At 40.5% G+C, this 25,092-nt stretch overlaps 1 protein-coding gene across 12 annotated transcripts in view; it reads left to right on the forward strand.

Annotated features, from left to right (window-relative positions):
* FGGY (FGGY carbohydrate kinase domain containing) overlaps nt 1-25,092 on the forward strand; it is a 259,987-nt gene that overhangs the window by 144,449 nt on the left and 90,446 nt on the right. For all 12 annotated transcript variants that reach the window (XM_032117383.1, XM_032117385.1, XM_032117374.1 and 9 more), the window contains one exon: nt 6,549-6,634. In XM_032117383.1, coding sequence (XP_031973274.1) covers nt 6,549-6,634 — 86 coding nt within the window. The remainder of the gene's footprint in view (nt 1-6,548; nt 6,635-25,092) is intronic.

Raw genomic sequence — 25,092 nt, forward strand, 5'->3', positions numbered from 1 at the left:
TGTTTGTAAAGAAAACAAAGCAGAACAAAACCCGCAGCCAGACACTTTGCACAGTCATGCTCCAGGTCAGCATGTACACCCTAATATATGAAGAATCACTGTTGACTTTTGCTTTGAATTCCCTGGACCTTATTTTGAACTCTCCAGGAATTTAATGTTTCTGCTATTAAATATTTTTGCTGTTTTCCCTCTGTACATCTTTGCCTGGGATTGGTGCTGTGCACATTCCACAGCTGCTTGCATTTGTATGGGTTTTGCAGAGAGGGTGCAGTGGGGAAAAGTACTGCTTTATGTCTGAAGTGAAATAATAAAATAGAAGTTAAATAATAATGATTAAATAAAAGAGAAACTTATGAGTTTAACTAGATGCATTTTTGGAAGGAAGTTATTTAAAGTACTGATACTAAATGATTGGTGGTCTGCTGTTACACCGGGAGGTTAATTGTGTGTACATTGTCACTAAAGCCTCCCTCTCCCTTTCCGTGGTGCTCACCTGAGTCTGGAAGGCCACGTTAGGACATGTGTGATGACAAGATGCTCTTGTCTCATGTTTTGCCCTGGGTTCTCCTAACAACAGTATTTGCAAACCTGACCTCTGTGAGGAAGGGTCTGACATGGGTCAAATCAGCAGTGCTGGCAGATTGTGAGTGATTCGGGTGTCTCTCAAAAGACGAGTGGAATTTCTGTGGCTTGAGGAGTTTTCATCTAAGCAGTTAAAAGTATTGCTAAAATATGACTTTGCAAATTTATCCTGACTTGGTTGGAAGTACGGAAGAGGAAGGAGAAGGGGGAAGGACTAAGGTGACCTAGAAGAAAGTTGGAGCGGGACTTCGGACAAGGGCCTGGAGTGACACTGTCAGAGGGCAGCGTTACATGGGATATTGGGAAGGAATTCTTCGCTGTGAGGGTGGGGAGGCCCTGGCACAGGGTGCCCAGAGAAGCTGTGGCTGCTCCATCCCTGAAAGTGTCCAAGGCTAGGAGGGGCTTGAAGCACCCTGGGATAGTGGAAGGTGTCCCTGCCCACGGCAGGGGGTGGGACTGGATGGCCTTTAAGATCCCTTCCAACCCAAACCAGTCTGTGATTCAATAATGACCTAACTGTGCTTTTCCATTTCCATCACCTTGTTCCTATAATTGAAGCTGCAGATGACCTCAGTCAGTGTGAGGAATGAGCTGACACCAAAGTACAAGACGTAGATACTGGTTTTTATTTCTTGTGGCTTTCTTCTTCCTCTCCCCTTGTATTTATTTGTGGAGGGATGCTGCAGGTTTTCTTCAAAATCACAGGTTATTGTCACCTGCTTCTTTTAAACTTTCTTTTCCATGTAATGCTTTCTCTTTAACATTTCATCTCCCTGCACAGCATAGAGATTTAACTAGAGACTGGAGGCTTCAGCATGTATTCTCTTCTTCCAGCTCTTCATCTCTATTCCATTTCGAGTTTGAATTGAAAAACTAAATTTTTTAAGGCCATAATAGGCTTTTTGAGATCTTCTGTTTGATTTTTATTTGCTTATATTCAGTTCAGTTTGATTGGGGCTGAATCATTTTACCCTTTGGTACCTCTTAGTTAGCATCCATGAAGTTAATTGTTTGCTCTTGATGCTTGTGATTGCAGATAGGTGTTCCTATGGTGCAAAGCCATCCCTGCAAGTGGAGTTTGTGTGTCGGGGACAGCTGTTGGCAGTAAATGATCAGCTGAGGCCTGTGGGGCAGTCTGGTTAAAGTGTGCACAGCTGTGGCTCACTTAGGAGCAGCATTGTATTTTTCTGCCTGTGTGGATCATGTGTGGTGATAGAGTCCAGTGTTAAATGCAAAACAAAACAAATACATGATTTTTTTATAAGGCTCACTTCTGTAGGTGCAGCCACATTTGACTTTTGAATGTGGTCAGCTGAATTAAGAACATAATCTGTAAATGAAGGTGAAATAAAGAATCCTTTGACAAATACTTAGAAACTAGCTGAAAGATGGTTCTGACAAAGTCTTCCTGAAGCCAGTAAGGTAAGTTTGAATGTAACCCTCACTAAAAAGGAAAATAATTCCTGGTTACTGGTTCTTTTAAAATAATAAATTAAATTCACTCCTTTTGCTGTTATTTCCTTATATTTCTTAATTTACAATTTTCTTACAAAACATTATTGCAATAGTTTTTTACTTCTGTAGTTGCAGGTAAATTTTTGTGCAGTTTAATAAGCAGATTCTGTACATTTGGTGACTTTGGCTGAAAAAATTGGGTGTTCATTGCCTGCATGCATAGGTAGTTCTGGGAGGTAGATGCCTGCATGTGACTTGAAAGTGGGGGTACATAACTCCTTCCCGTGGGAACTATTTTGCTGCAGGTGTTTGTCAGTACAACACAACTGTACAGATATCTCTGAGGTGGCAAACCAGTGTTTGAGCAGTGCAAATACAGCTCGAACACAGCAGTGCAAAAACTGCAGAGAATGGTTGTCCAGCTCTAGAAGTAGCCTGTTATTATTTTTTTCCCTAGAGATAGCAGAAGAAAAAAAACATTGTTTACTAATTTCTGGCTGAAAATGTTATTGTAGCTTGTGCCAAAACGAAAGGATGCATGTTATGTTTTCCTCATACTAATGACATTACGAACCAGCTATTTCTAAAAAATACTAGTCCTATTAAATCAGAGATGCTGAAGTTTTTTGTTTATTCTAAGTGGGTGGGGGATGTTGGACTGGGGGTAAGTATTTGCTTGGTAACTGCCTCCAAATGAAGTGCAGTCTTCTATACTCAGTTTTCACCACTCTGCTCTTAATGTCATGTTTAAGAGCAAAGAAGAGCCTCCCTTCAGGAAAAAAACCCAAACCATGTAGTGACTGTTTAGCATATCATTCCTCTGTCATTAATAACTAAAATCAGTAGTCTGTGAGAAGTTTTTTTTTTCTGGCAGTGAGTGATCTTCCTGTATGTTACAGTTCACATCCTCAGTTAGAGCTGCTGTTTGATCCATCATCCTTCTTCCTTCTGTACACGTGTGACTTGCAGCTACCAGTGGGATCATTTGCAGAAGCAATTAAAACCTCTTCTCCTGGCAGTGGGGGGAAGGATAGTGGATGCAGTGATGTTAGCTTGGCAGCAGCTCCTTTGCTGGTGCATGTCTTCTTCACTGCTTGCTGCCCTTGCAGCTGGCTTTTTGTCTTGTTGAATGTGACTGAATATTTTTCCATTAAAATGAATAATAAATTCTGTGTTAAATGAGAATGACTCCAGGCTGTTGAGTTTGGAACTGAACTCTTGTTTAGAATTGTTTATAAATGTTTCAACACTCTGTGTTATCACAATCCATACACAGTGCAGACACATATGCATAAGTTGTACTTCAGCCTGGATTTGGCTTTTAACTGTAGTTGCTAATCAGGCAGAAGTGCCATTTAGAAACAGCATTCACAGCTGGGAGATTGAAGCACCTGCACCTCTGATCATGTCCTGCTTGGTCTGTCTGCCCTCCATGTCTCTCCTCTCCTCTGCAATGGGCCAAGGCTCCCAGCAGGCACACACTGTCCTCCCTGCCTTGTTCCAGCTTCTCCAGCTCTGATTTCATGTGCCTGCTCTCTGCCTCTGCAGCCCTTTCTGGCCTGGGCCCTGGGGCTTGCCTGCCTGTGGTGCCATGCCTGGGATGCCTCAGGGATTTAAGGATACTTGCACCAGTGTCTCGGTGGTGCAGGCGGTTTTCTCCCCCTTCAGCAGCAGCCTTACTCCAAGAATTTACTTTCCAACCCCTTCTCTCCCCCCCTGCCCCAGTTCCTGACTCTGATAATTAAGTCAGTTAATCTTTTACCAGTTAGAGTGCAAGTTGTGTCAAAATTGATCAGTTTGCAGCCATGGCTCTGGCAAGGATGGAATTTGTGCTCATGGCCTATCTTGGGTGTGTGGGAATAGCTCTATCACATGGCTTGGCATCCAGTCTGAAGTGTGGGAGATCCAAGCTGTAAATCCTTGCTTTGAGTTGGAGCAGGGCATGGGACATGAGTTTTTAGATCCCTGTGAGTGTGTGTATTAAGTATTCCATTGTTCCCTTTCTTCCTTTCACACAATGTGCATTTGTTTTCTGTGATTTAGAAAAAGACACCCTATGTGTGTATTTTCAGTCCAATTAAGAAATCCCTCATTTTCCCTTCTTGCCTAGGAAGATTAAAATACATTGCACTACATAATTCTTAAACTCTTGTCCCCAGGTGTTTGGGATTATCTATAAAAATCTCAAAAAATCATTCTGTGGAGGTGTAGCTGTTAAAATAACCCAAAGCAATCAGAGAGAGAGAGATGAAGAAAGGGTACCCCATAAGTAACTCTGGAAAGCAGAAAGATTGTGTGAGTTCCTTTGCAAGTGAGTTTGGAGGGTGAGTCGCAGGATGTGAACACAACATTGGGAACGTTCCTGGATCTTTTCCACAATCCTTTTAATGTGGTCACAGACTCCTGACTGGGTGAAAATAAATCTGAATTAACTTCAGTGAGTGTCGAAAACATGGAGACTTTAAATTTGTTTGGAAAAAGCATCAGAGTGTGCTACGATTTTTTTTTTTGTCTCTACTAATTAGTGATGACACAGCATCAAGATGGCAAAAAATGAATCATTTGGATGTTCATGAAACAAAGTATTTTGAGTGTCACTAACATGTGGCTTTTGGGAATTCTTGAAGTAATAGAATAAGGATCCAAGGAGTATCTTTGATGAAACAGATTTGTTTGAAGAAGACAGTTATTCTTAATCCAGTTTCTTTCCTGATTAAAGTAACAGCCAGACTACTCCTGTTCCTTCTTGAAGGCTGTCAGGTGTGTTAACAATATGTAATGGCTTTTATTATCAAAATAATCAGGCTGAATGATCTTTGGGCTAAACTGTGGAGCACCTTGGCATTCACTTAGGAAGTTAAATTTATGTGAGTAGCAACCACCTATGTCTGGGAGGTGACCTAAACCTGAGTGGTCAGGAACAGACATCCAAAAGTTGTGTGTTTTATATTAAAAAATTGTAATCAGAGCATTTCTTTTTAGAACTCAATAGAAACCCAGTAAGTTTTAGAAGCTTTTCAAGGTCTAAACTCCAAGTTTTAAGACAGATTCTTTGCATGACCCAAGACTAAACAAAATTTTGCTTTTTTGTACTAACCCAGTTGCACTGTAGTTTCTCGAATTCATAGATTCCATTTCAGCAGCTTTCTGGACTTGTAAGATTTTGGGTTGATATCAGAGTATCTGAATTAAGTTACAGAATCATAGAATCACAGAATGAATGAGGTTGGAAGGGACCTCAAAGCCCATCTCATTCCAACCCCTGCCATGGGTTGCCACTCTTCCAGGTTGCTCCAAGCCCCATCCAAACTGGCCTTGAACACTTCCAGGGATGGGCACCCTGTGCCAGGGCCTCAGCACCCTCACAGGGAGGAATTTCAAGAGCCAAATATTATTTCTTAAAATGGAATCGTGTTCTCTTTTAGTTCAGCCTGTACATTCTTGACACTGCATGGAATTAATTTTTGCTCCAGAAAAACCCCAGCAAGGACTTGTGTTTCTAAGGCAGGAGCTGATCTTAAGTGAGAAAACTTTGCCCTTTTCAATTATTTAAAATGCTGGTGGAGGTTTTTCAAGCAGTCTTCCCATGGAAGTTTGATTTGTGACCCTTGTGGGCTTTTATTTAGTTTTGATATTCTTTACTTATTTTAATCTACTGAGGTGAGAGGTGACTGTTGGGATTGCTTTGCAGGACAGTGATGCTCACTGTCTGTCACACTGGAATACAGCATTACTCCAGGGAAAACTTTCTTCCCGTTCATCATGGTCTGATAGCTGGATGGTGTGGAGATTGTTTGTGGAAAAGTAGTTTTGAGAATATGCATTGCTAACATAAGCTAAAATCAGATTGAGCTTTGGAGATGAAAACAAGGAATAGAGCCTGGCCCAGGTGATAAGATCAGCCTTTTGTGATGTCTTCTTGCTTTCTGGACCATCACCTCTGTGCAGAGAACAGTGGTAGAAACTTTTTGTAAATGATTTTTTTTGGTAGAAGAGATTTTTTTTAGGAGTTTGGAAATGTTGTGTAGCTTTTTGGAAAGCCATGTGATCTGCAGGCTTTGTCTGTGTGCTCACAGAGTTCCTTGTTTTCTTCCTATGCATATAATTAACAAATACTAAATTTTAAATCTTAAATTTTAAATATTTTCAAACGGTTTATTTTAGAAAATAGAACATTTTTCAGGCAAATGTTTTTTGATAAAGTTGTTGACTTTGAAACTGCTCTGACACGGAGCAGCTGATGGGGAACAGAGACACCCCAGGTTATTGATCTGCAACTTGTGCCTCCGTGGACTCCTCATGGGGAACTTTGCTTATGATCAGTCTGTGGTGGGGGAAAGGCTCAGTTCTCCAGGCAGTAAATCAGAGAGTAGAGCTGTCTGGATGATCAGAACACTGGGTTTAAAAAAATTGTCCTTTTTACCTAAATACCAGGGTTTTAATTACATTAAAATAAGGACATGACCATGCCTGACCTCTAATACCTGCCTTTCTAAACATATTTTTATTAGAACTTGCCAGAATCGTGGGAGAAGGTTGGCTACTTCTTTGATCTTCCGGATTTCTTATCTTGGAAAGCCACAGGTGTCACTGCAAGGTATGTTAATTATAACAGTATGATTTTGTCTCTTTTCTTACGTACATTTCTGCTTTAATTCATTCTGACTGGACCTGCTGTTATGTACATCTGTCTGTAATTCAGCTAGCTCCAAAACATCTTGAACCTATCTCCTGCCTCCATCGTGCATTCCTGAACACAGTTGTTCCTGGGAGCAGTGGAATTCACAGATACAGTATGTTGCTGCAAAATGTCATTTTGGAGCATGAATGTGATTGCTGGAGTTTCTGTTAAATACACTTCCAATAAGTCTTTGAAATCTATTTTTGTTGACAAATTTACTGACTTTTTTGAGAATTGGAAGTTTGCACTTCTTTGCCATGTGGGAGGGATCGGGTAAAGTCTTAATTTAAAATGGTCACTTCACTGTAAAACATGGCAGCTGTGCTGCTCCCCAAAAGCACCCTGGAATCCTTGCTGAGCAGTTGAACAAAACCCTCTGAGACAACCCCTTAAAAACCTGAATTACAGTGACCAACACGGGTGAAGAGCATTTGCAGATCCTTCTGAGAAGTGAGGGACAGTATTATTTATTTCAAATCATGCCCAGTTCAGTGCAGCTCACAGTTATTTCCATACTAGTTTGTGGAGTGGAATCTGTGCAAAATGTAGTCTCAGATGAAAGCTGGCCACAGAATAGTTTTAGTCTCTATGGAAATGAGATATCTTCCCATAAGATACAGTTCTTTTTATTTGAGTGCTCTATTTCTCCCTAGTTAGCCTTCCTGATTGACAGCTATTGTTAGAGCATTATCTGTTCTATATTCCTTGCATTATACAGCAGGGAAGTGCTATGATTGACTTTAAAAAGTCAAGAAGAGGGGTTGTGCAAGGACTTGCCAGATGATAATTGATAAATGGTATCTTAAATCTTCCTCCTTTGAACTTTCAGTCAGATTTTGCTGTCTAACTCTGAGTTATGTAACAGAAGAACAACTTGCACCCCACAGATCTTGCAATCTAAACAGTCCTGTCACCTGACCCAACTCTACCTTCAAGAGGATAAATCCCAGGCTCCCAGATGATATTCCAAGGTCTGCATCTTGTGAAAGGACTCAGGACTTTGATTTAGCATTAGCACTCTTTGGTCAGGGCATGAGGTGGAGGAGGCTCTGAAAAGGGAGGGCACAGTGATCCTGACAGCTCCATGGTTCTGCCTGGCTTTGGCTTCGTGTTCTTGGCTGCAACTTCCTGGGGGTGAAGCAGAGAATCTCTCTTAAAAAAATAGAGTTGCAGAGGATTATACTCAAAAGCTGAGATGCCTGAATTTAGACAGGCAAGTTAATTTCCTTAGCAATGGCAATGTGATTATTCAAAATCTTTTAATTGTATTGATGAAGGTTGTAAGGGAGAAAGGAATGTTGGGAAAAGACTCTCTGGATAAAGTCTTCCCTCATACTTTGGCTGAGAGTCTTCTATTTTGAATAAAATAGCTCCTTGTTCATTGCTGTCTTTAATGTGCTCCCCAAAATTAAGCCCATTGTTTTGATTCTAGTGGATTGTCTTGTAGGGTAACAAAGGAAGAAGAAAAAGACAGGAAAAGAGGGACAAGAAGCATTTTGCTGGAATCAAACCTAATTTTTTTCCCTTTCTCTGCTTTACCCCATGCACACCCGTTTTCTGAGAATTTTCTTGTAGGTTGGTGAAGTCAAGTAATTTGTCCTGCATATGCTCATAACACAAGGGAAGTGTGAATTTATCAAGTAGGAGATTCTTACCTCTTACCACCCTTTCTCCCTTTGAGCACAAAGGAGTCTATTCACAGGGCAAAACACAGTGTTAGTCACTGTGAATCATACAGAACTTGGCCCTGATAAAAGAAGGATTTACTTTTTAAAAAAATTGTTTTGGTGAGGAGGATTTTACCAAAATAAATGCAATTCTGAAGGCACTGTTATAGAAAAGACCTTGCTTCGTTAAATTTTTAAGGGGCTCTCTAAAACATTTTGTATGTATTTGACATTTAGAAATTATGTAAAGTCTTTTTGCCTTCAGTGAGGTTGCTGTGCACAAAGTTAAGTAGTGTGTGAGATCAGAGTTTGACATGTTTGAAAAAGCAGTTCTTGATGTGTTTCTAAGTATGAAATCCTTTGTCTTTCACCTTTAATTCTGCTGGCTTGAACTGTCTTGTTGCCAAGTTTTTTTTCCAGTGGACCTATAGTAAACAATAAATGTTTCTTACCTCCAGGGTGGAGGCTCAAACATCATCTAGGATTTTTTACCTCCTGGCTTTGAAATTGCTCTGTATCTCACTGAACAACATCCACTCATCAGTTGCAAAGGATGAGTTCCAAATTGTTGATTCCCTTTGTTCTTGGAAAGCTGTTGCCTGTAATGCTCCATATTTAATATGGTTATGTTTTATTATTTCTGCTTTGGGCTGGTGATTGACCATTGACTCGTCCTGAACGATCCAGGCATGGTCATGCTGACTATTCTGCATTAAAAAAAAAGTTACTGACAGCTCTTCAGTTAAAAAATTGAAACCTGGAACTTCTCAGCTTTGCTCCCCAATGCTGCAACAATGAGTGTTGGTTTTGCCACTTGAATACTCGGTTGTCTTCTCCCAGAAGTGCAGTGGTGGAGAGGAGGAGCTGTTCTGTGACAGACTCTTAGCAGTGCTTTTCAGAGGCTCAGCACTTCTGCTGGTGGTGAGTGTGACTCACTGCTCTCCCTCCCCCATCCACAACTTCTGGTAACCTTTCCTTTATATGGTACTTTGGGTACAGCTGTCTTAATAAAATCTAAACTCCTCTCTGGTTTAGTTATAGGCTACTGTGTTATGGATGGGGAATTCCTACCAGAGATGCACATCTGTAATCTTAGTGTGTTTCTGGAGTCTTGTGAAGGATTACATTGCAGATAAGAATAGGGCTGAGCTGTTAAACTGGGTGGAATCCACACACAAATTTCTCCAAGGTCATATGTATTTAGACCCAGAATGCTGCTTCAGGGCAACTTCCAATCATAGGCAACTCAATCACTGCAAAATGAGCTAGTCTGTACTGGAATTTAAGATGAATTCTAACAAAAGAGAGATTAGACCTGTGAAAGAGGATTTGGAAACATAAGGAATAATGTCAGGCTGACATTATTGAGATAGAAGGTGTCCAGCATTGTGCTACAAGCCACCTCTCAAAATTACCAAAAAAGTTGGAACAAATGGAATATTTGTGCAGGATATTTTTTTCATTTTATACTCTAGAAATGTTAATCTCTGGGGAGGGTAATGTGCTATCTAGTAGAGACTTCATCTCAGCTATGAATTTGACCCAAATAATTTTCTTGTGAAAATACTTGTCCAGTCAGTCTTCAGCTGCTTGCCATCATGACATGGGAAAGGGTGGAACAGCTGTTTCATATACTTCACTTTTCTAAATGATCTCCTTCCAACAGATCTCAGGATCATGAGTTTCTCGGTTTTATAAGAAAGAAATTCATACTGTTTATGGTAGTGATGGACTACAAAGTGAAAAGCAAGTGCTTGTAGTTGATAAAAAGCATTACTGGGAAGCACATGAGTAATATTTGTCTGTATCTCTGTGAGAGAGGGGGATCTCTTTTCAGTATACAGTCTTATTTTCAAGAAAAAGATACTTGACAAACTGTTTTCTTTCATTTATGAGTTCCTTGGCCTGTGCACATTTAAGTAGCTGGCTCTTTATGTTAAGCAGTGACTGATTCCTTAGAGTTTATTTGTAACTTGTTGCTTGTAATTAGGGCTTGAGATGGCTCCCTTGAACTGCTGGACTTGCAGAGAACTCCCTGGATGTTGTCACAGTTGACGCAGAGTCCACTGGGATGAACAGGAGTAGAGTCTGGTCCCTTGTTGAATTGTAGTGAGGGAAGCTTGTAATAGAACAATAAAGCCAGGGAGGTGCTCTAGAATCCAAGAATCTGGATTCAGATCTCTACCCTGTGATGTTCCTTGTGTGATTTGGAGAAGTGAATTAAATCTGTGTCTTTGGAGGTGTAGGGGCAGCTGAATACATTTGAGGATTTGATGTTTGTTCATCCCTGCGTTTGTTCTTCATCTGTTAAACTGATGCATCCACACACTCTTAGGAGGTTGCTTACTTTTACCGCTGTGAGGTCTCTCATGGCTGTGTCAGTGGAGCCCTCACCAAGCATTTTACCCAGAACAGGCTGGAAACTCTGAGAAGGGAGAGGGAGTTTGGAAGAGGAGCTTATGTTTAGAGGCGCTGTTGAAAAAACAAACTGGTGCGAGTTAAACGATTATCTGAAGGATGTCTGTGTCTTTTTCAAGGATTGGGCAATCCTTTCAGAGAGATGTGGTAACTGCAGCAGCACAGACACCACTTTTTGGGGCCAGCTGCCCTTCCCTTCCTTCCTAGCCCTGCCGTGACTAATGGACACCCTTTGGCTGGGATCTGGCGTTTGGATTCCTGTTGATATTTTGTGCCTACTTCAAAAGATGCCCAGTCTAAAAATCAGGCCTGTCTCTGGAAAGAAGGGGCCTAGGGAATACTGCAGAAAGCTGTTGTGATTAGTGCTGAGCCCATGGGGCAGTGACAGTATCCTGAATTGCACCCGGGTGTTGTGTCCTGTTTATGACATGAAACCCAAGACTTCAGACTTGCAGACTTGTTTAGAGAAGTCTCTGGAGAAGGGAGAATTATCTTGAAAGGCTGGTTGGGAGGGGAGGGATGGTGTTTTTGTGGATTGGACAAAGTACCATGCATTTCTTGTCATAGAGCCAAAAGCAAGTGTCCCTGTGATGGTATGTTTGCCAAATGAGAGAATTCTACTGCTATCAGGCTTTTAATAAATTCAAAACATGTTCTTTGGAGACTGGTGACACACAGACTGATCCAGAAAATAGGAAACGCGTAGCTGGAAAAGTTATCAGGACTGTGAAGGGCAGGTGCGATGTGGGCCATTACTGTTAGATATTTTTAAAAAAAACTTAAAAACGATATGTCCTTGAGTCTACCAAGCAATCTGAAAGAGTTCTGTGTGCTAAAGGAGAAAATTGTCAGCAGGTCTTGTTAATGTTAGCCAGGAAGCACACAGGCAAACAGGAAGCTTTAGCTATTGTTATTGTACAAGTGCCCTTTACAAAATATTAGCAAAAGAAGCTTAATGTGTTTTCCACAAGAACAGGAGCCCTTCAGAGTGTCTCACTGTATCTGCCCAGTGAAGAAAAACTGCACTGTCCCCGTCCAACAACTTCGGACATACATTGAGAGGTTGCACTGCAGAGGCTTGCATTCAGATCTTCAAATATTTACTACTTTATTTTTTGAAGTTGTTAGGATTGTTAATTAGCTGTCACAATATCTAGCCCTTCATTTTCTATTATGTTCATTTGCTGCTACAAAAAAAAACCCCAAAAAAACAAAAGCCAGCTAGGTCAGTATAGAAAGGATTGGGGGCAGTGGATGTATTCCTGGCAGTTTGCCACGGAGACACTGAACTGAGCCAACCATGAAGTCATCGTGAACTCAGGGAGTCTCACTAATCCAAGGCAATGTGTCTTAATTTGACAAAGCAAAGGCTGCTTGATAAGCAAGCCCAGCTAGAAATGCTGTGAAACGGGGGTGTTTGTTAAGTGGAGATTGTGGACGAGAAATGTGGTGATATGGAAGGAATCATCTTGGTTTCAGGTCCTTCCTCCCCCAAGCCCAAAGGCAGGCTTGGCTCCCTACTCCCCTGCAGCTTGGGCTGTGCAGTGGCTTGATGTGAAATTTGAGAAACATATGTAGTTTTCTATTTCAGGAAAATGATCTCAGGGATTGAATGTGTGTTTTGTTGGCTGTTAAGCTCTGATCTTGCCTAGTGTGGTAGTTTGAGAGTGTGTGTGTGTGTGTATGTGAGTATGTGTGTGATGGTTAAAACGTTCTCCAGCACTTTAAAAACATAATAAAAAAAAAAAAATCAGAGTTCATATATTCATTGTTGTTAAAGGTCTTATTTCTTCAGTCTCAAAATGCAGTTAAATGGTTATCTGAAGGATAATCCTATCTGACATCCTAAGAAGACGCCTAAAGAACTGTACTGTGTGTATCAGAAAATGTCTTTTATTTTTCCATAATAGTCATTAACATTTACTTGAGCTGAGGAGTGGTGTGCACACAGTTTTCCATCGAAGCAAAGAAGCTGTGTTTAAACAACCATTTCATTGTTGGTCCTGTGCAGAAGCAATGTAGATACTAACTTTTGCAGAACACTGTAATTATTAACTTCTGTGAGGTTGAGATGACAATCTCCCCTTAATAGAGTTCATAAAGAGATGGCTGGGAGTCTGAGATTCCTCTTGCTGACATCCTCACTAACGATGGGACTGGATAACTGGGCTTCACTGGGGCTGGGGGGGAGTATTGAAGGAAGTTGTGGTATTACAGCCTTAAATTCTGAGGAAAAATGAGACAGAAACCACAGAGGAGTTTGTTGTCTTTCAGTTCTCTTGATCTCATTTTTTTACAATCATTTCAGTTCTCTTCAGATCCAGGCTGGGTGTTCAGGGTGTTTCTTTTGCATTAGCTCCTGTGAACACCATCAGGGATCAGACCCTCATGGTACAAGGGATGTAATAAACAATCTGTCATCTCCTTTGAACTCTTCCTTATGTGAAACCCCATGGAAAGCCCCCTTGTCCCTTGTGAGATTGGGTCTCTGTTCAGCCAGAGCTGTGTAACAATTGCTTCCTTGCATAAATTTGAACCAGATAAGAAAATAGCCATGTTTATGGACTCCTGGGTCATTTACAGCCCCAGCAGTGTTTTGGTGTGCACATATATAATGCATGTATTCACAGTAAATTCTTAAAAACCACCCCCCTGAAAACAATAACATTCCAGGGGCGTTCTCATCCAGGGAAGGGAAAGAAAGCTATGTAGCATGAAGTCTGTGCATTGTGTGTGTACATACAGTGCTCAGAAGTATTAAAACTCACAGAAATTTATTATCCCATAAGGGGCTCTTTTGTCTTTCCTTCTTTTTTTTTGTTTTTAAAAAAACCTCCAGACCTTTACTCCTCTGTAATACCTTGCATATGAAAGAACCTTAATAAATTCAGCCCTTAAATGTGCTCTTAAGCAAGAAAGTGGCATTGTTATTTTATAGCTGGGAAAAGAGCCATATAATTTGAAGGGTAACGTTCTTTAAGTGTTAAGCTGGGCATCCAGCTTTCTATCTTAACTTGCAGTGAGAATTAGGTGTCGTATTCCATAGGCATTTTCACAGGTCACACTATAAATTATTTATTCTGGACCAATTCTTCCTCCAGACTTCCCAAACAAATGCTTTTCACCACTGGAGTGTTCCTCCTCTCCCTCTCACTGTAATACATGGCTGTAACAACAGTCTTGGCCTGGAGGGCAGTTTACCTACAGGTTTGCTTTATTTTTTTTGGCTGGCTCTCTAAATCTGCTTAATGTTAGTAACTTTCACTGGGAATTCTCGGCGTGCTTTAGGATGACACTGATGGTGTCAGGGTAGATTTACATTATCTTTTTAAAGTAGCATTAGCTCGCCTAGGACTTTTTCTCTTATTTGTTTTAGAATTCATGTTCTCCAGAGAGGAGCCTTTTAACTGTGAAGTGTAAATAACCTGACAAGGAAGACTTCAAAAGAAAATGAGTCTTTGTCCATGGCAGTGATACCAAGCTTGCCAACTCCGTAACCTTTAAAACAGAGCACTTTTATGCTTGACCTGTCATCTGCCTATAAAAATAATCTTAGATCAATGATACAGTGCTTTCAAGAATGTGTCTGAAGAAAGCAGACACTTCTATGTATGTGTTCTGTCATTTCTTCATTGTGATAGACCATCTGCTGCTTAACTCTCAGTAGGATCTGGTTATTGATTCGGTGTAAGTGCCTGGCTCTGCCTTTTGCTTGCACTGAGGTGATGAACACTTTTACTGCAGCTTGCAAATTGATGCTGCCAGATAGCCAGCCCGATATTATATAAATATATAATGTGTTATATGAAATCACCAGGGGTTTGTTTTTGCCTTCCCCCATTCTTTATTCCAGTGCCATTCCATTAAGCTGTTCATTAGATGAAAGGTTGTAATTCAGTCTTCAGTGGATGAAATGTATATGTACTTATGGAATCAAAGACATTCCAAGAAAGGTTGTTTATTTTCTCACTACCTTCTTTAATTAAATGTCGATGGTAGGATTCTGACTTTCTGACTTCAGAGAAACAGATGAAACAATAATGCTTGCAGTGTGATCCAGCAGGGATGACTGGAGTTAGGCTTCTTGGTTGTTGGACACTGCATGCATAGGAAACTTAATTCTCCTGTGGATAGGAGAGTTGGAATTTCAGATTTCACCATGGCTGTTAGTTTAATTTGAAAGTGAAGGGGAAGTTCTGGAAGTTATATGTTTTATATTTTACTATTATGTAACTTCAGATAATATGTCAGCTTGCTGACACTCAGCTTTAAACTGGAGCTGGGAATCTCAGTTAAACCCGTGTTTGTCCACTTTGTTTTATTTCTAGTGCTCTTGTCTCAGACTTGTTAGCCTGAGTTCTGAGCCTGCTGCTGTTCTGCATTGTGGATGTATCCTGGGACTCTTTTGAGAGTGGATTAGAAAGCACAGGCATTCCTCAGAGAGCCCATTGCTGTGTTCCCTGGTAGGCTGGGGCTGTCCCAGAGTCACTCCCAGAATCCATATGCCAGTGTTGGAGTAGATGAGAATTGATGGGAGGTGACCCAGCTATTGCCTCTAGTATCCATGCACAAAGAATTTTTGTCAAAGTGGGAAAGAAAGTAGACAAACTCTTCATGCTGTAGGTGGCTGGGAAGAGTTTGAGGATGTGCAGAGAGGTTTGCCTGTTATATCCAAAACTCTCCCCACCCCCAAAGCCCACTTCCATTTATTCATACATAGTACATGGAGTTAGGATGAGAGAAATAACTTCAACTTTCACTCACTGTAGTTTGAAATAGTTTTGAAACTATTTAGATACTCTCCTCTCCGTTCAATCCCATTTTCCAAGGTGACCTTGTTCTTCTGAGGAATGAAGCTGGATCTGCACAATAAGGTGTTCTCATATTTAATTAAAACTGAAAGAGGGGGAGAACATGCCACAAAATACAAAGAAAACTCTTTTCCTGTGGTTTCCATCTTCTGAGCTTCCCTCCATGAAACTGTTTGGGAGTTTCTGATGCTGGTTTGTCATTGTATATAAAATACCTCAAACAGACTCCTTGGAGAAAAAGAATCACTGTGATGTAATTTTACTTTCAGGAAAGAAATTGAGTGTTCTTCCTGGCTTCATGGAAAAACTAGGTGTGGTGTTGTCCTGAATTCCTTGTACACAGCATCTGTCCATAATGCTTTCATCTCCCTATAAAGAAGGGAAAACAGGGAATGTGTAAGAGCATGATACACTGTTGGCACCTGTTTTTCATATCCATCCCCTCCCGTGCCATTCTTGCCCTCTATTCCACCCCCAAGCTCTGTGGGCACATGTGCAGTCTGGATTTAGTCTCCTTCATGAATGGCTTCTTTCATGTGCCATCTTGGGGCATGCTGCCCATGAGATAAATATAGATATATAAACATATATATAAAATTTTAGTGTGTGTCACAAAGACAAGTTCTTCAGTGCTCACCATCCCTCATGCTGTTGCCCCAGTAGCATCAGGTGTAAATCTAACAGGGAAGCTCTCCAGAGGGGTTCCAGTTTGTTTAAGACTTTCTGGGTTTGTATATTTTGTCCTGTAGCAGCTCTTCATTCTGTGTATAAGGACAGTTCATAAACAGATGTTGAATCTCAACATGGTGCCTGCTATTTCCTGCTATTTCTGACCTGCCTGGAACCACACAGACAATCCTTATTCACCCCAGTTAGCTCCACTGGTAATCTACCCAAGTACATTTCCTGCTATCTTCTTTCTTTTTCAGGTTCTCTCTTTAAATGTGGATCAAAGGAAACTTATACCTACTAAAATGTTAAGAGATTTCTGATTGCCCAACCTATCAAGAGACGTATTAAGTAATTAAAGTAGGTGCTCATTTGCTTTGGCACAAACAGAGAAAGGAGGAGGTAGAATATAAAGAATGATGTCCAAACTAGCACAAATTAACCTTGTGACTGTGTTACCTGCTGTGCTGATGGAAATCACTTCAGGCTGATTCAGGCTTCATCCACTATCTCATTTGCTTGTTGGTTTATCTGAAAGGGCCTCTATTTGTGTGTATGTGCATAAAATAGGGACTACAGTTTTACCTCATTAAATGTGAAACTCTGCTTGGAGGAATATTGCTCAAGAAAACCACATCAGGCCAAGGTTTTGAAAATGCAGACTGGTTTAGAGAATGCATTTTAATATATTGAAGCCTCGAGCCATCTACCTCTGCTCCTCAGAGCTCTACCTGAAAACTTTCAGGGCTGAATAATTTAAGGTTTGGGATTTTTTTTTTTAATTCTTTCTGCAAGAAATACTAGTCTGATGTTTTATTTTCTTAAAGTCTGAACTCCACATAACTTTTTTTCAGAACTGTTTATCCTCACTCCAGACATGAACCTTGGAAAGGTGGCAGAAAAAACAAACAGCTGCTGTGTTTTTGGGCAGTCTGCATTCCTTTAAACTCTCTGAGATCAGACTTGTGCTGAGATTTTCAAATTATTTGTCCTAGGGCTTAACCACTTTCACTCCTGCTTAAAAGTCAGTGAATTTGCCATACTGGTGCTTGTGAGAGCTGTCATGCAGAGCCTTAATGATTCAAGAACTATGAATATATGATGTGTTCTTAGGGCTTTTTATTATTGTTTCATTCAAACTTCACCTACCTCCCTAATCATCTTTCCATTTTTGGACTCCAGTTCTTTTTTTAACTTGAGCACATTGCTTAAGATATTCTAGGGAACTTTGTTTTCATTTTAATTTTGGGGGTAAATTTGATACATATAAAAATGTTATTAATGGACCAAGGTGGAGGTAGTAAAAAAGGCTGCCACATTCCCAAGGCCCAGAGTCAGAAATTATCTGCTCAAGTTTGGGTTTCCTTCACAAGTGGGAGACAGGAAGAAGAGCCACGGGTCCTATGGCAGCATTTTGTGCCCTCTTTATGAGGTCTCCAAAATATGGTCTGTGAAGCTGGTGGATGAGTCAGGACAAGCCAGGCTTGTGTGGTAAAAGAATATTCAATGGTTTGGGCCCTCACGTGGATTTTCCTGCAAGATGTGGAGATGCTACTTCTACTTGTGCCTTTTAAGTAGCCTAAATCCCAAGTGTGTCTTGCAGTGCCTTTCCAGTTCCTGGAACTTCCCTGAGTGCAGAGATTGGTCGTACCAGGTCACTATTCTTGTGAGGTGGGTGTGTTTACTAGCAACTGGAATGGACAAACAAAGCAGTCAGGCCAGCACTGAAGGGCTTTTCAGTTAACTCTGCTCATTCTTGTCTTTGGGCCCTTTTCCAGCAAAGCACTTAGGCCCGTGCTTAAAGTTAAAGCCTGTGCTTAAGTGCTCTGCTGGTCTGGGTCCTTTATTTGCTGTCCAAGCATGTTGGTATGAACAGGCTGTTGGTTGTAGGAATGTTTGAGGAACTGTTCTTCTTACACTGCTCATTTTCCTTCTGTGAACATTTTGGCCACCTATGGCCCAGAAGATTTAATTTGTCCTTTCAGTATAACACAGAGAACGGTTTGAAAATGGTGTTTGAGAACCATTTGAAAACCTCTAGCAGGTTATTGATTAGTTGACACTGATTATGAAGAAACAGTGTATTTGGAAAAATCAAGGTCAGTCCAACCAGAGGAGTTTTCATCTAATGTTTTGCTGGCAGCATTTGTCATATGACAAAAGCATCTTCAGACTGTTCAAGTACTATGGATTTGGTATCCAGAAAATTCTCCTTAAGTAACTGCTGTCTTTTAGGTGGCACTTGTTATTTTTTGATCTGTATGCAGATTTGTTTATTTATTTCTTTCTGGTTTTCACAGCTGCAGTCCAGAGTTTCCTATCTTTGATTTCTGCAGGCCAACAAGTCTTATGCTGTCCCTCCTCATCATTCCCACACCATCCATGGCAAGTCAGGACAGGAGAACTGAGTTAAATTCAGACCTTGGGAATTCTCTCTGGGTCTTGCAGCAGTGAAAGCTGGCCTTTCACCTCTAGGGCCATTTTTGGACACCAGGGAGTTGATTTTCTTTGTGCTTTTCTTTGTGAGGGTGCAAACTGCTTTGCAGCAATGAAAATGGCAGAATGTGCAGCCTGATATTGCTGACCTAACTGTGGAGGTAGCAAGGAAAATCCATATGGGATAAGCCAAGCACAATCCTGCAGTTGCTTATGCAGACACGTGACTTACAGAAATGCCCCAGCTGACGTCAGAGACACTTTTTGTTCAGGTCAAGTTACTCACACCCACGTCTCTTTAGGGCCAAGCTCATAAATAAATAGTTTACAAAATGGCCTTTAGAAATTTCATTCTTAATTTCTCTCAAATAAAAATGTAGAGGCTCTCTGTGAACAGTGATCTTTTTAATTCCATCGTTTAGTTTGGTAAAACACAAATGTGGGAATTCTTTTTGGTTTTTGTTTCATTAGAAACATATACACCATTAAAGAGGGAATAAAGCATTCCTTTTTAAAGGCATCTAACACAGAGATTTTGAATTGACTTTTAGTCCATTCTTCTCTGTGCTTGCAGCATTTGTGAGTGTATTTTCTGCAAGTAGTGCAGTGTAATTCAAGTTCCAAGAAAGGGAAAGACAAATATTTTAGTGTTGTTAGGGCCGCATGAAAGGGTTCATTAGAGTTTAGAGCAGTGGTAAAACTCCACCCTGCTGGTTCAGCCTCACCTGTCCCAGTGCTCAGTGTGAGACAAGCTCAGGCAGTACCTGGGAGGCTGAGCTCTGGCTCTGAGAGCTCTGGGGATGTGCATTCCCAGGTGAAGTTGTTTTTAAGATTTAAATGAACATAAAAACCAATCATGTTCACCTTCCTTGTGTAACAGGCTAAAGCATCTGAAATTAGAGGAGCTTTATTTTATCTGAAAATAAAGATTAACAGCTTTCTTTTAGCCACTCTCCCAAGAGCCCATGGGTTGATCTGGTTGGTTGTTAGAACAGGTCAAATGAAGTTTATTTAGTGCAGTCCCTTCTCTTTGGCAGTGGCAGCAGAGATGCTTTCAGAGGAAACAGAGGGAGAGAGGAATCCTAGAACTGACAACACGTTAGCATCCTTCTGGGGACAGTGCTTTGAAATCATGCTCAGTTCATGAGCATTTGTATTCCTTTATGTTATTTCTCTGTTATTGTGACTGGAAGCAGTCTAGGTATCCATGTAATGTAGCCTCTTTTTTGTTTTTCTTTTATTTTCTCTTGGTCCCAGCAGTACCTTTTTTCTTTGAATGTCTTTATTTCTGCATTCTGAGGAATAATGACACCTGATTTATCTACTCTGTAGCATTCCTTATTTTCTGCATTGATCTCCATTCCTCTCCCTGCTGACGTAAAGCAGCTGAAATGTTTTTTTCATTCTTACTTTATGGAAATTTATGTGTTCATTTACTCACTTCTGTTACCTGTTTCAGAACTCCTTGGTGGGGTTTTCTTTGGCTGGTTGTTGAAATCCTGCAGCTGTCCAAATACTACTGTTGATGCCTTGGCTTTGTGAGATTTGCTTAAAAAATTACCCTCTTTTTTAGATAAATACAATTACAAAGGGCTGTAAATGCAAACCATAATTATTATTAATTAAAGATGCTCTAGAAATAGATGCACTGCTGCTGTCATTTAAAATATTAAAATACAAGCATACTGTACATATATGATGTATGTGAAATGACCCATCTTGCTTTTCCTTTGATTTAAATCACCTTAAAATCTAACAAAACATGTTTTCAAAAATTGATGCTAATGACTAAATTTTGACTGAATATATAAAGTGTTTAGGAATAACTTTATGATTTTAAGAGTTTACGCTGACAGAACTGATTTTTGTGGTGGGAGGTACCAACACAGCTCATTGCCTGAGTAGGAATCTGTAGTGTGCATCTTTGATTCAGGTGCCTGGGGCAGCTGTATCCTGTCATCCAGACTTGAGTAAGACTTGAAGGTGGTTTTCCTGAATAAAGGAGGGCTCAATATTCGAGTTTAGCATGTGAAAGGGGATCAGCCTCCATCAAAATGCAGTTATTAAGACTTTCTTTTATTGCAGTACTCTTGGCAATTTCCCTGCTTCTGTTCTGGTTTCACTTAGGCTTTGTCTGGCCACAAGTGCATGACAGCCGAGGTTCCAGTTCAGCACAGTCTGACTAAGCTGGTAAAAACTCCCATTAACCCCACTGACAGCTCTTCAGGACTTTATACTCACACATGTGTTCAAGTACTGTGCTAAATTAGACTATCAACAGTTTGATGTTAGGAATATATACATTATTTACTCATGAATTAGTAAAATGCGTCTTCATAGCGAACGTGTGAAGAGATTTCTGGACCAACAGTTCCGTCTCTCAAAATACCACGGGTAGGGCTGTAAGGGTGGGGTTTTTTCACACCACTCTAATTCTACTCAATTATACGAAGACAGCAGAAACCACATAATGAAGTGTAGCCCTGATCCTGTGGAGATTTGTGTTCCTGGTCGGTGTCTGGAGTGTCACTGTGCACATGGTGTTGGCCAGGCAGCACCCTCAGCATCTGCCACCCTTCCCAAACTGCTGGAAGAGCCAAAGACTCCCCAAGTCCTTCTGCTCCCATGTGCATGTCCTGTGTTTGCTTTTCACCCAGAGGGATGATACAGGGTCATGAAGCAATAACTGCAATCTTGCTGTAGCCTGCCCATGTTATTCCCTGTGGAATAAGGAAGTCTGGAATAATGCAGTGGCCGTGTGTCCGTGGCAGGGGCAGTGACTGGGGCTGGAAGATGTGCTGGGTGATGCACATGTGGATGTGCAGCCAGTGTTGTACTGAGAGAAGCTGATGTTGCTGACAGGAATATTCTGACTCTATCCAAAGCCACGCAGAGGGGAGGGAGCTGAGACCCAGCTTCCTTTTTCTCAGTGACTTGTAGCCTTTGCTTAATTTCTTCACCAGCTTCCTTGAGTGTTTGGTGAAGCTTTGAGCTGTGGTAAATTTGCTCAAGCTCAGACTTCCAGAGGAGGCTGTTCACTGGCTCTGTGCACCAATACTTCCAGTTTTAATTGTGTCATATTTAACCGCCAGAAGGTAACAGGAGAAAATGTGTTTTTTAAATACAAGCTCTTAATTGAAATAAATATTTGACTTCCTATTGCAGAGTGGTTTGCTTGAAATACTGAGCTTGAAAGAATATATTTTTTTGATTAAATGGAACTGAAACATTGCTGATGTTGCAGAAGGCAAGAGGAATGTCCCAAGGCTGCTGGACTGCAGTGGCTGGAGACAGGGGCTCTATTTCCAGTTTTGCTTTTCATTTCCTTTGCCATTTTTGAATAATGTTTTTTTTATAACCTCTCCTCCATTTATTAAGCTTATAAAATTTAAAACAGTGGCTACTTAAAACAGTGATTCAATTTTATATATGCACACTTTTTTGTTCCTCTCATATTTAAAGATTTAAGCTATAGTTGTCCATAGAAAGATTTTTAACACGTTCAGCATCAGTGTCTGAATGGTGTCTTTCTGTTTGGGTCTCAGTCTCTAGACTGAGCCTCTGGAGTTCAGGATTCAGTTCAAGGGTCTGAATGAGGTTTTACTCTTTGACCCTCAGCCAAATCCCTCAATTTTGTTTGCCTCTGTTTGCCATCTTTTAAGGGAATGGATTAAGATTTCCAGCCCCACATGCTATGTCTGATTTGTCTAGACAATACATTTTTTTGTCTAGGACTGTGTCTCATTATGAGTTTTTCAACAATGCTGAAGACAATGGGCTTGAATCTTGGTTGGGTGTCTGTAACATAATACAGAATGAAATTAATAAAAAACTCAGCAATCTGCTGACTCTTGGCCTCCCCTTGCCTCATGACATGGTGAGGCATATGTGGGTGGATAAAATGGTCTTATTTTATACTTTCTGGTCCAACTCAACGTGTTTAACTAAGTGCATCCACTGAAATTATTAGATGCACACAAGGGATTAATGACTTGATAAATTGCACTTCAGGTGGGTGGTTCCCTCCAGGTTTGGTGACATAAATTCTAAGAAAACTGAATTCAAGACTCTTGAGTCTTCCCATCTTTTGATAGCCTGTTTCTAAATAGAAACACACTTCTAAAAAGAACTGGACTCTGTTAGAAACAGTAGAAGAAACATCATCTCATCGTGGTCAGTGTGATTCACCTTCTGTTGGATGACTATTTTGACATTTGCAGTGTTTGATGCATTTATTTGTGTTTTTAAAGGACAGGTTTAAATAGATTACAGCAGACACAAACAGGCGCATTCTCCCAATCCAAGGTAAATATCTCCATGTGTACACACATACGAACATGTGTGTGTATTTATGAAAAAATAAAACAAGCCAGTTTCCTTACCATACTTATGTATCACATGCACACTTCCATGTCTTTAACAAGATGTGCAAAAACTAAATTTTAAGGAACCTCATCCAACAAGTATTTTCTTTAAGTGAATTAATCCTTAGAGTCTGAGTGTCACAAAAGGGGTTTTCCCAATAATCTCTCACAAAGTTTGAGATTTATCTGTGTAATATAATGTCAGACTCACACCTCCTTTGGAATACAAGAAACATTTACACTCTGCATTTCTCAAGAGACTTCTGTGCTTATTGTGGTGGTAATTGGAGGTCACTCTTCGCTCTGGTTGGATGGTCAGAAGGTTGATGCCAGAGTTTAAAGCACTTCATTGCTTTGAAACCTTGTGCTGCTATGTAGGCTTTGAAAATGATCCTATTGTTCTTATTTTTTTCCTTTCAAAGTGGCACCCAGAGTTTAAATATAACATGGAATCTTGTCAGGGAGTGGCTGTATTCAGAGGAGATTATTATAGATGTGGGTGTAGAAAATTGCAAATGTGAATTGTATTTTTCATACAATAAAATCTGTCCCTTTAAGTAAGCAAGACTTGCTTAGAAAATCTGTGATTTAAAAAGCCAGCCAAAACCCTCTAAGTGTTATAGCATGAACACCAAATACTAGAGCAAGGTTTGAGTTAATTAATACTTTCTTCCCTTTACAGAAAGAGTTTTAACTTTTTGATTTGCTGATTGAAAGACTTTGTTTCCTGCTCGCTGCTTGTTGCTGGGGGCTGAGTGACTTCCACACACACACAGGGTGGTGTGAGCTCAGGAGAATCACAACTCCTACACCCTGTATCCCAACAAAAGACCTAAAAGTCCTGTCTGGATGAGTTTGGAAATCTTGGTGTAATGCCTACGCCTGTTGGTGAGAGTTTTGATGGATCCCAGTCCCCCAGGGGCTCTTGATGTAGCTGCCATTCCCTAAGGGCCTCTCTCTAGCCTAAAAGAGAGTGTTGCTCTTTCATGGGCTCTGCTGTGGCAGGGAGATTTATGGCAGGGGAAGGGAGACCTGGTTTATATTTTTCAATAAAAGCTGTGCCACCAGTCCAGTGAGAATTCTGACTTTCCACATGTGAGGCCAGCAGAGCTGCTGACTACAAGTCCACAAATTTTTTAACCCCAAATTTAGTCTTGTTCGTTGGGAAGGAGTTTGGTAGGACCCTGCAAGTTCCTTGAGTCAGCAGTATTCAGGAAAAAATGGGGGGAATAGTATATCATTAAACCTATGTTTTAACCACAGCTTTGAAAGAAAAGCTGTGAAATCTTCACACCGTATGTAGTACTTTGATACGATTTTTTTTTTGCAGCAACAAAAAAACCCCCAAACTCGAAAGGGTTTGGAAAGGTATTATATAGCCAAATACCAGTATCATTGTTAGCTTCAAGTATGCAGCTTGTAGGTCATGGGCTGTTCACTGCCTTTTGGGTTGGTGGCTTTGTGAATTGGTGTCTTCAACCAAACTTACACACTTATTGGAAAGAGGAATCTTTTCTACTAAATCCTTTTTGTTTGAAACTGAAGAGGAATTTTCTCATGCTCAGTTTTCCTCATGGTGAGGAAAAAGAAAAAAATCCAAGTGATTTTTTGAACATGAACTTTTAAAGTTTGAGATGTGGAGTTTAATCCTATTTCCCCTCTGAAATATGACAAAATTGCCACTAACCTTAGTGTGAACAAATACTGGCCTTTCAGCATGATATTGGATCATTCTTATTTGTATTAATATTTTTTTCTCTGCAGCTTTAGTGAAGATTTCAAAGTGGGGAGAAAGCTTTGCTTTTGCTGTGATATTTAACTTCCTTCAAAAAATCTAAATGGTAGCCAGACTCCTTTTAATTATTTATGATAAATTGAAGTGTTACCCAGAGCATAGGAAGACTGAAGCTCGTAGACCTGCTAACGCTGATTACAGTCATTTCCTTGCTACCTTTATTGAATAGGTTTAAGTCCTCAGACATGCAAAGACTGAAAGTGGAGGCCCATGA

Source organism: Corvus moneduloides, chromosome 9 (genome assembly GCF_009650955.1).
Source record: "Corvus moneduloides isolate bCorMon1 chromosome 9, bCorMon1.pri, whole genome shotgun sequence".
Lineage (NCBI taxonomy): Eukaryota > Metazoa > Chordata > Aves > Passeriformes > Corvidae > Corvus > Corvus moneduloides.